At 47.5% G+C, this 12,264-nt stretch overlaps 1 protein-coding gene across 1 annotated transcript in view; it reads right to left on the reverse strand.

Annotated features, from left to right (window-relative positions):
• The window catches only part of LOC119398654 (alcohol dehydrogenase [acceptor]-like), a 169,085-nt gene that overhangs the window by 54,288 nt on the left and 102,533 nt on the right, over positions 1-12,264 (reverse strand). Inside the window, 1 exon segment of the mRNA XM_049417379.1 lies at positions 11,736-11,922. Within this exon segment, the coding sequence (XP_049273336.1) occupies positions 11,736-11,922 (187 nt within the window).

The raw sequence follows: 12,264 nt of genomic DNA on the forward strand, positions 1-12,264 counted from the left end.
TTTTTGATTTGCTTTGTTTTTATGTCCCCAACTTTTATTATTTTTTAAGGCCTGCTGAAAGTCCCTCAAGTTCGATTATCCCGCTGCATTTATGGTCAAGCGAGCGACTGTGTCCGCAGTTTGTTATTTTGTAGTCCTAGTTCATTGCACACAAGTTCTAGGGTTTCCAATACGTGCCAATTCACTATTGTATAATGATACGTGTTTTCAGTTGTTTGTGCACTGTAGCCACGTGATTTTGGTGGTGTGTTATCTTGTTCCTTGAACAACTGATACCGCCTTAGCCGTGTGATATATGTGCCCTGCGTGGCATCTGTAAACATGCACGCAGACGATGGCAGACAATCATGCCGAAGCGTTAGGAAAACTAGTGTTTTGCACGTTTGTCGACCGCTCTTGCTACCATATATATATATACATATATGTATGTGTGTGTGTGTGTGTGTGTAGCTTTCTAAATTCAACATGTTTTATTCATACAAAACACTGATACAGAACATCGACATTCTGGGCAGCAATATAACTGATATTTTTTTCCATGTGAGCTTATGATTCTAGTCGTACCTTTCCTTGTTTTTCTAGTGTGTACATGTTTCTTAAAATAAAAACGTAATTGATGCACTAGCATAAATATCTTACATTCAATACTTTAGTGTACATTTGCATCATCAAGCAGTAATACCATGGCATTTTTTGTGTTACATTTTTTTAAAAACTGGCCAACTTCCCAACTGCCTTGTAAGGGGTTGTTTAAGTGAAGCTATCCATAAAACCTTGTAATAAGTGAACCTGTATGCAATGTTTTTAAATGCGAAGCATTTCTTGCGAACTTCTGCGATTTTGACCGTATCTATATCTATCTATATCTATCTATATCTATCTATATCTAGCTATCTATATCTATCTATATCTATCTATATCTATCTAATTATCTATCTATCTATCTATCTATCTATCTATCTATCTATCTATCTATCTATCTATCTATCTATCTATCTAGCCGCCTACGACTCTCCCGGCCGTTTCGTTAATCGGATGTATACCAAAATTGGTGCGGCATAACATGACCTTATGACGAACACAAATGACAGGCCATAACATGATAATCATGACATGAACAGCATGACTTACATTTCATGGCCCTGGGAGTTTTGCAGCCGTACCGTCAGTTTCATATATTGGTATGGCGTGACAAGAGTTCATGACAACCATAATGACGGGTCGTAACATGCAAATTATGACTCGCATGTCATGTGCAGCATTATTTACATGACATGGTCTCGGGACGCTCGCGGCCGTTTAAACGAATGGATATATACGAAAACTGTTATGACGAGACATTTCTGTATGAAAAACATAAATAACACGTGGTAACATGAAAATCGTGACATGCATGCCATGTACGGCATGGTGTACATGCCACGCTCATGGCGCACCCGCGGCCATTTCGCTAAATTGATATACATCAAACTTGGTGTTGTGCGATGTGACTGTATAAGGAACATGAATAACAGGTGGTAACATGAAAACCATGACATACATCTCATGTATGTCATGATTTACATGCCACAATCAGGGTGCATTCGCGGCCGTTTCGCTTGCTTGATATACATCAATATTGGTACTGCGCGACAGCGACTGCATGACGAACGTAAATGAGAGGTCGCAACATGAAAATCATGACATGCAAGTAGAGCTGTGCGAATAGCAAAATTTTGGGTGAAAAGCGAATTCGAATATTGAAGTGTGAGTGCGAATCCAATCGAATATTTTTCGAATATTTCTCGAATATTTCTAGAATATTTTTCGAATACTTCAAAGCGAAATTGCACAAAAAATTTAGGAAGAATTCCCAAGCATATGCTTATGAGATAGCAACATGAAAGTGTTTCCTTTCGCTAGGTTCATGAAGCACTGGTGGGGTTGTGTTCATAGTTATTTTATCCAGAATGAGGCAATGTAGAGGCCGAATTGTATTTATGTACATGATTCGGTGCAACCAAAGTCTTGCCGACAACACTTTGCACGTGACAGGAAGACGCCATTTCCTCAGCCTCTCCTCTTCTTTCGACTTCTGTGGAAGCACAACTGATGTGGTGGAGAAGAGTGTGCTACCTTTAAGTCCGGAGTTCTAAAACTGCCTCGTAGACGTCTATATAAAAAGCTTCTAGGGACCGGAAAAAATGTCCGAATTAACCGAATGTCCGAATTATCGAATGGTCGAAATAAACACAATAAATGCAAGAGTTTTTTCAACGTACCTTTACTTTACAAAGTAATCGCGGATGCGTGTCTGTTTTGCAGCAGAAATTCGCGCGGACACAATTTTTCTGAGCCTTTCAAGGTGCTCAGCAGCTTGCATGCTGTCTGCAGTGCCAAAACAAAATTCTTCAAGGACGACGAGGGCCTCCGCGACTTCCTTCACAGTGCGAGGGGGCCCGTGTGTCTTATGGTGTGGCTGCTCCTCTTCAGGCTCTTCGTTCTCGGATTCGTTGCCATGCATCACTTCCTTGACGATTTGCTCATCAGTCAGACAGTCCGCAGTGGCAACGCCATCATCACTGCCGATATAATCCTCTAGTGTGACTGCATCAGGCATAACACTTCCGAAATCCTGCCCATCGTCGGCAACGTCGTCCGGCGACACTTCGGCATCGCTGGAGTCGGGTACAACAAAGCCACTGTGCCTGAAGCAGTTGGTAATGGCGTGCGCAGGCGTGTTCTGCCACACATACGCAAGAATGCTAACTGCGCTCAGGAGACTCACGTCGTATTGTTTGCCGACGTCATGGCAAAGGAGCAACTTCTTGTCGGCTAGAACCCATTTTTCAGGGCACGCAAAATTTCTACTTTGGTGGTGAAGTCCTTCGCCTCGTCCTTGGGCCGCTTCGCCGGCGTTGCCATCGGCGGAGAGTGCGTTCACACGAAAAGTCAGCACAAAAGCACCAGCAACGATCAAGCTAAAGGAGCCGTACTGAATCGTCCCTCGATAAAACGACGTTCAACGATGCAAAGTCGCCGAATTATCCGATTTGCGGTTAAATCTGTCCGAAATAACGAGCGCCCAGTCTCAGTGATTTTACAAGGACCAGATGACGTGTCCGAATTAACCGATTTACCGAATTAACGAGAGTCGAATTAACGAGCTTTTACTGTATAAGAACATCTGAAATTTTGGATGCTAAAAAGCTTCGGCTTCCGATTTTTCGGACTTCCTGCTCAAGTTTTAGGTCCAAAACAGCATTAATTGAGCCCCCACCTCTGCCACATCTTTCATCTCCATGTTGGAACCAGCGTTTTCTTGAGTGAGTACATTTGCGACCGTAGCAGGGCTTAAAAGGCAGCTTTGCCAAAATACCGGGGTGTGATGAGGTGCAGCATATTGAAAATCTAGGGACCACTTTCAATCGGACGTTGACTGCGTCTTGGAAAAATCGACCGTAACGGAGCTTGAAAGGCAGCTTTGCCGCAATACCGAAGTGTGATGAGGTTGTAGCGAGAGAGAGACGTGAAGGCGGCCGACGTGGCCGTGCCGAAGTCTCGCCACTTTATTAGAAGGCCCTTGTAAGCAGAGCGACAGCGGCTGCCGGCGCCCTGACAGCCAGGAGCGTGAGCTCGTTCCTCACTGCTCGCGCCTCGAGCGCTAGGCATGAGCTGCGCGAGAGGCGCTGCGCGTAAGTGGTAAAATGGTGATGATGATCGTGAGCGGTGATGAAGATGCCGCTACAGATTACTCCCCCCCCCCCGCAGAAATGAAGCCGAAATGAAAAATTATGGGGGCGTATATACAAGGCTGGTGACGCGAGACAAAATGTCCATGGGCAGTCTAGGTCGTCAACGGTGAAGGACTGTCGGGAACCACTGGGTCTCTGGCGGGCGGCTCTGGCAGAAGCGTAGAGGGCGGGGGTCGCGACGAATGGACGCTGTAGACAGGAGCGAATGCACCCGAGGCCGTACACGTCGGAGCCGAACCAACAAAAATGGCTGGAGGCGATGACAGACGCTACGCCGGCAAGATCGGCGAAGTGAACCACTGCGCGCACTCGGTGCACGTTGTCTTCGGCGCGAGACGAACCGCCGTCGTGTACGGTGGGCGTGAGCAGAATTCGGCAGCTTGCGACGGAATTGGGGGCTCAGAGCGGAGGATTGCGCTGGGGCACATCGAAGGCGCCGGCATGCATGCGGCCCTGCACAGGTTCTCGCATGTCGTGTCGTAAGACACCCAAAACATCGTAGCATTGTGCGCTGTACGCCTGTGGTGAGATTGGTCATCGTCGGTGCTGTGATCAGCGCGCTTGGATGGTGCTCAGATGTCGTGTGGGCGGCGTCGTGTGTCAAAAGCTCCGGAGGAAACCCGTGGTGCAACCGAGCAAGCGTAGTCTCTGCAGGTTCTGACGGTGCAGCTGCACATGAGGGCCCGTGCGCAGGTCGGAATGCTGCACGTCTGCCGTCGTGGCAGGCGTGACATTTGCATGCGGTGCTGCCTTTGATGAAACAGGCATGTCATCCTCAGGCGATTCCGTCATCGTTGCCGCGTCCCGCATGTTCGGCCGATGTTGGTGAGGGGCACGCACTGCTGCTGCGGGAGACGTCGAGGGCGATGCGGGTCGCTGCTGGCAAGAAACGCAGAGTTCTGAAGTCGACGGAAGGTCACGTTCGGATATCGTCGACGGCGAAACCTCCGCGAGCGAGGGGCGCACAGCGGGCGAGATGTTGTCCGTGTCAGCTTCCAGGTCGTGCGGGAAGGTAGCCAGCGTGGAAGCTGAGGTCAGGGACGTGTCGTGAGCCGGCGAGGACAGGGACGACGGGACATGGCGGGCATGCCTGATGGACCGTCGGCCGAGGGCGTCGAAGAAACGCACCTCGTGGCGGACTGGTCGATGGCAGCAGGAACGTCGTCGGGTGCAGGAACCTCGGGCGTAGGAACTTGAACATCGTCGGGCTGGTCGTCCGGCGCGGGAACCGCTGCGCTGGTGGCCGGACGAGAGGTTGAAAGAGACGTAGCCGGGGAAGGTAGGTCGCGGTCATGGGAGGGCTGCGGGCCGGGTGGTACCGGTCGCGTTGGCGGAGGGGAAACCCGGAACTCACGGGTCCCCGGTAGCGGGCGGTACGTCTCGCCGTAGCGGGCCGGCACCGCAGCGCATAGATCGTCATATGGCTGCGGGTTGGATGTCGTTGCGGCAGCAAGATGGTGTAGCTCAACCGGCAGCGCTTGGAATAGGGCGGCGTGCATCATCGGCTGTGCCGTGATGCCATTCAGTGCGAGAATAGCATCGAGCTGCATAAACCACGCTCGGGGGTAGGCCGGGTGGAACGGCTTCACTGGCGGGCAGAGTGAAGGCAACATGGCAGCGCCGCTCGTCGAAGGGCGTGGTTGTCCGGGTCACCAATTGTAGCGTGAGAGAGACGTGAAGGCGGCCGACGTGGCCGTGCCGAAGTCTCGCCACTTTATTAGAAGGCCCTTGTAAGCAGAGCGACAGCGGCTGCCGGCGTCCTGACAGCCAGGAGCGTGAGCTCGTTCCTCACTGCTCGCGCCTCGAGCGCTAGGCATGAGCTGCGCGAGAGGCGCTGCGCGTAAGTGGTAAAATGGTGATGATGATCGTGAGCGGTGATGAAGATGCCGCTACAAGGTGAAGCATTTTGAAGATCTGGGGACCATTACTAATCGGACGTTGACTCTCCCTTGGCAAAGCTCGACCGTAACGGAGCTTGAAAGACAGCTTTGCCGCAATGCGAGAATGTCGTGAGGTGAAGCATAATAAAAATTTGAAGGGGTCACCACATTCAATCGGACGTTGACAGTGTTTTTGGGAAGTTCGAATAGTTCGAACAGTGAAATTCCAGTGCGAATCGAATCGAATAGCAAAATATTCGAAATTTCGAATATTCGCGCACCCCTACATGCAAGTCATATACGTTATGATTTACATGCCACAATCATGGTGCGCTCGCGGTCGTTTCGCTACATTGATATATACCAAAATTGGCATTACACCATGTGACTGTATGAAGAACATGAATAGCAGTTGGTACCATGAAAATCATGACATGTATATCATGATTTACATGCCACGCTCATGATCCATTCGCGGTCGCTTTATATATGTAGTGGGTCGATGCGACGATGGACCGATTTGGTGGTAACAGGGGGAAGACAAAGAAGAAGAATAAAGAGATCGTATTTTGGATCTGTGCACGGCAGTCGTGGAATGTTACATTGGCCCAGTCTGTGACAGGACACAAGCCTCTATTATGTGGATAACGCTGAGCGTATCGAGAGACCGAAGCGGTCAGTCATATTTTTCAACTTGTGAAGTGGATGAAGATATCCAGTATGATTTACCTGAAAGCATCACGACTCCCAAGCTTCGCGAGTTCATCTACGAGAAGGATGGAAAGACGCTGCAGGAGATTGATGGTCAAGCATCAGTGAAGATACCATTGAACCATTCCGAATTTCATGAATATATCATGGCACCGCTGGTGCAGCTGAAGACAAGGACTTCACCAAGCAAAGCCGACTCTTCCATGGACTCGTGCCTGCTAGAAATGCTTCGCTTGCAGCAGTAACACGCCGAGCGACAGCAGCAATTCATGGAAAATCTTCTGACAGTTATTCAAGCCCAACAGCGACAACACAAGCAGGTAGTAAAGCCCGACATCTTCGACGGAGAAGATTCAAACCCAGAGACTTGGATACAGTTCTACGAACTAGCGTGTGAGAACTCCTGGAATGAACCCTACGAGTGCATCAAGAACATGCGTCAGTTTCTCAGCGGACTTGCCAAGAAGTGGTACGACATCCACTACGCTGGACATTTGACAGACACGTGGGACCAGTGGAGAGCGAGCTTTTTGGCAGCCTTTGACGAAAACCCGGTTGAAAGGTGGGATCGAGCTATTTTTTATAAATATCGTTCACGGAAGCCACTAGAATATTTTTACGAGAAAAGGCGGCTTCATCACATGGCAATTGCAGAATGCACTGATTGTTCACGGCTTACCTAAGGAACTGCAGAGGCAGGTGCAAGTAAAGTCACCTAAAACCATCGAACAGCTATTGAGATGTTTCCGAAACATTTGCACCGATTTTGCACCACAGAACTGTGGGTCGTACTGATCAGACTTTTGAAAGAGCACCATGGAGGTCTCGCGAGCTCGAAAATCATCATAGCAAGAATCGAGTCGTCAACCTGATGTCTGCCACCCGCAATGACACAGAACAAGCCGCCTCGCATTCAGAGGAAGCGGAACCAAAAAACTAATAAAAGAGGGTGTCCAGTCCCACCTGCTGACAAAAATTGAGACTGTTTTTCTGACGGCCCTCAACCTTGTTTATGATAAACTCAATATCAATGGTGACGACGTTGATGCATTGGCTGACAGTGGTGCATCAGTAATAAATCAGGCCCTTGTCAAATGTGGCGAAATATTTAGAGGGAGACCGGTCCAGGTACAGAGTTTCGATGGAACACGACAAATATATCATGAATGGGTGAAAACAAATGTTGCTTATCAGGGCCGGCGGGTTAATATCGACGCCCATGTCGTGAAGGGATGCGATTATAAATTCTCGCTTTCGAGACCCGATATGAAGACACTGAAGTTAAATCTTTATTGGAACGATGAAATACTTGTGGCGCAAGAGACGTGCGCGTCCTTGAACATTGCAGACCATCTTGTTGAGTGTGAAAAAGAAGTTCGTGAAAAATTTCCTGAACTTGTCTGCCTAGGAAACTATCCACCGTCTACAGCAAAACTTACTGTTCCCTTTAAGCTGAAAGATGTTACGCCGGTCAGAAAATAGCCTTACAGCATGTCCCGTGAAAAAAAAAACTGTGGTTGAAAACTGAAATTCAAAATATGTTAGATGCTGGAATAATACGGCCATCGGTGTCTACATTCGCTTCGCCTATTACTTTGGCGCCGAAAGAAGACTGATCTTTGCAACTGTGCACTGATTACCGGATTTTCAATAACCAAACAGACGTATTTCCTTTTCCAATGCCAAGGATTGACGAAATAATTCAAGAAACCGGAGGTTGCAAGATATTTTCTCGTATAGACCTCTGCAAAGGATTTTGGCAGATTCCACTGGAAGAGAAATATGAGATATACACGGCCTTTGTCACACCATTTGATGTTTACGAATACAATCGTTTACCTTTCGGATGGAAAAACAGTGCGGCTTGGTTCCAGAAGATGATGAATAGCGTTCTCAAGCCATTCCTCGGATTATACTGCAATGTGTATGTGGACGACATCATAGTCCACTCCAATGATGAAACATCACACGCTGAGCACTTGACATCTGTTTTGATGGCATTACGTGACGCCAAACTGAAAGTGAACTTAAAGAAAAGTGATTTTTTAAGCACAAGATTACATTTCTCGGACGCATTTTGGACGGATTGACAAAGAGCACGAAAGAAGAGTCCGTAGAACGTGTACGACGGATGAAGAAGCCAGACAATGTGCACGCAATCAGAGTTTTTCTTGGCCTCGCAGGACATTTTAGAAGTTACATAAAGGATTTTGCAGCACGCGCGACGCCGTTGAACAACTTCCTCCGTAAAGTCGCGGATTTCTTATGGACTGAAGAATGTGAGAAGGCGTATAAAGATTTGGTATTAGCCATACCGTCGGACCCAATACTCACTCTACCGGACTTCACTGTTCCATTTGAACTTACAACGGATGCATCGAACTACGGCACAGGTGCTGTCCTGTACCAACGAAGAGCCACAAGTGGAAGCGAAAGAGAAAGACACGTAGTTGGATATTACTCCTATACTTTCACGAAGGCAGAACAAAACTACAGGACGACTGAAAATGAGGCATTGGCTGTTGTGCTAGCAATTAGGTATTTTCGATCGTACCTAGAAGGCAAAAAATTCAAGCTGTTCACTGACCATCTGGCGCTTACTCATTTGCTAAATGGTTCTGAACCGAAAGGCCGAGTTGCTCGATGGATAAGTGAAATTCAACAGTTGGATTTTGAGGTGGCACACAGAAGGGGACAGGTTTGTCAGACGCTGATGCCCTTTCTCGACTTTCCATTGCCGGTAACTGTGAAAACGACGAGAGAGTGAATTCACTTACAATGTGGGAAGGCACAGAAGAGCTGATGTATGCACACGGAAGGTTTTACGTGCTAGATACTCTGAGAACAAGACTCCTCGGACTTTATCACGACAGTCCCGAGTCAGGAGGGCATGACGGCTTCTGGCTGAACATACATGTTCTTTCGGAAGCCGCGGAAGTGGCTATTTCGCGCAAAGAAAACACAAGGGGAGGGTTAAGGGGAGCCTCCCCTTGTGTTTTCTTTGCGCGAAATAGCCACTTCCGTGGCTTCCAAAAGAACATGAACCGACTAGCCCAACAACATGTGCTTCAACATACAACAAAATGAGGAGAAGATTTACGTGGCCTGGCATGAAGAAATATATTAACGACTACATTAGCTCTTGTCCACAATGTCAAATGAACAAAGCGAAATACAAGCAGAAGACAGACAGCATGATTTTTCCACCTTACTCAGAGATCCCATTCGAAACTGTGCATGTTGATTTCGCCGAACTGAAAAAAAAGCGAAGGAGTTAAGAAAACGCAATCTTTTTTGGTGTGCATTGACGAATGCTCAAGGATGTTAGCAGCCAAGCCAGGAAAAGAAAATGCTGCTGCTGTCATATCGCTCTTGAGCAGAGACATGTTTAAACCAGTGAAATGTGTTGTATCCGATAATGGACCCGCATTCAAGAGCCAGGCATTCGCAAGGTGGGCAAAAGAAAGAAACATTACCATGAAGTTTACAGCCCCTTACCATCCATCAGCTAACGGACTAGCAGAGCGTGTCATCCGAGATGTAAAACAATACATCAGCATGTACCCAGGATCCCCAGGAGGGTGGAAGTGTTGCCTTCAAGCAGCTGTGTCCAACCACAACAGATCGCATACAAGCACACTCGGGTGCAGCCCTGAATACGCCGCCTTCGGGGAGCCTGCCTATTTACCTGCGGACGACCATACTTGGCTTATCAGAGAGGCTTCACCTGAAGGAAACGAAGAAAGATGTAGAACAGCAAAAGAAGCACAGGGAAGCGATGAAGAGAGCTTGTGACAAACGTCATAACACAAATATTCCCGCAATAGCGCTAGGTGATATGGTTCTGGTGCGGAAATGTTACGGCGGTCCGAACACAGAACTTATGGGGCCGTTTAAAGTGGTAAAATTGGCCACAAAAGAAGGAGTGCTGAAGACCATCGGCTACACGACGGAACGGTGCGATGGAGATAGCAGCCATTGCCAACGTCATCCCTTATTTGGAGCGGAGGGATGAAACAAAGCCCGGGAGAGTGTAGTGGGTCGATGCGACGATGGACCGATTTGGTGGGAACAGGGGGAAGACAAAGAAGAAGAATAAAGAGATCGTGTTTTGGATCTGTGCATGGCAGTCATGGAATGTTACAATATACACCAAAAATTGGTATTGCGTGACGCGACTGCATGACGAACGTAAATGAGTGGTGGTAACATGAAAATCATAACATGCATGGCATGTACAACGTGACTTACATGCCATGCTAATGGCGCACTCGTGGCCGTTTCTATATATTGATATACACTAAAATTGGTATTGCGCGATGTGACTGTATGAAGAACGTAAATGAGAGGTGGTGACATGAAAGTCATGAAATTCATGGCATGATTTACATGCCATGCTCATGGCGCACTCGTGGCCATTTCGCTAGACTGATATCCACCAAAACTGGTATTGCGCGACGCGACTGCATGACGAACACAAATGAGAGGTGGTAACATGAAAAATCATGATATGCAAGTCATGTACGACATGATTTACATGCCACGTTCATCGTGCTCTCGCGGCCGTTTCGCTAGATTGATATATACCGAAATTGGTATTGCGCGACGCGACTGCATGACGAACGTAAATAACAGGTGGTAACATGAAAATAATGACATGTATGACATGTAAGGCATGATTTGCATGTCCTGCTCATCGTGCACTTGTGGCCGTTTCGCTAGATTTATATGCACCAAAACTGGTATTGCGCGACGCGACTGCACGACGAACGTAAATGAGAGGTGGTAACATGAAAGTCATAACATATATGTCATGTATGTCATGGTTTACATGCCACGCTCAAGGTGCACTCGCGGCCATTTTGCTCGTTTTATATACACCAAAACAGGTACTGTGCAATGTGTCTGTATTACGAACATAAATGACAGTGGTTAACATGGAAATCATGTTATGCATGACACGTACGGTGTGATCTACATGACACCGTCCTGGTGCGCTTCCGGCCGTTTTGTTAGCCGGGTATATACCAAACTGGTATGGCATGACAGGAGTGCGTGATGAACATAAATGACAGGTCATGCATTGTATATACGAGAATACACGTTTCATTGGCATGGTACATACCAGATTGTACATGCATGCGTTCATGGGAAACATGCGATATATGGTGAAGTAATGACATGGCGTGAATGATTTCATTTGACTCAATGACAAAGGCGACATATGCAGCTCTTTGCTGGCTGCTTCGCATTACATCGATTCCCACAGTGCGTGGGATCTGCCGGATATTTTTTTTTTCTGTGGAGTAAAAAAGGATTTGATTTGATAATTGGCCGGCATGATGACCGTGTCTTTCCTCTTTAACAGGTGTCAAACACTAGTTGCGACTCAATACATGGCGACACTCACCGTCATGGTCTGGCAAACTCGAGTTTTCAATCTTTATGAAGTGCGGCAAGACGTCCTCGTAAGACCAACCGTACGCTCCGAACTCGTCTCTCCAAATGTCGTAGTCACGCTGGTTTCCACGAACATACAGCATAAAGTTGATAGCGCTCGATCCTCCCATGACCTTCCCGCGTGCCCACGGGCACACCTGGAAAGAAAGAGGGAAATTTCGTTGCTAGCGATCCTCAGATCACAAATGACAGAAGAGGTTCTACGCAATCTCTAATCAGGACAAACAATGTTAGTGCCTAACAAAATTACCTTCACCTGGACATAGCGAAGGAATAAATGTATCACTGTGCTCAATGAATCGCTGCAGAAAAAATGGTCAGAAAGCGTAGAAGTTGTATTACTGAAACGATTCACGTTTTCCCTGTAATTACTCATCATCCTCACTTGGGCCTGAGCAGTGGGGCTCAGGCGCAGCATCGTAAGTGTTCTTAACAGCTGGGACGATTCTGCAAAATTCACACGCGTCGCCTTCCATCCG

The sequence above is a fragment of the Rhipicephalus sanguineus genome, chromosome 7 (assembly GCF_013339695.2).
Source record: "Rhipicephalus sanguineus isolate Rsan-2018 chromosome 7, BIME_Rsan_1.4, whole genome shotgun sequence".
In the NCBI taxonomy this organism is placed as follows: domain Eukaryota; kingdom Metazoa; phylum Arthropoda; class Arachnida; order Ixodida; family Ixodidae; genus Rhipicephalus; species Rhipicephalus sanguineus.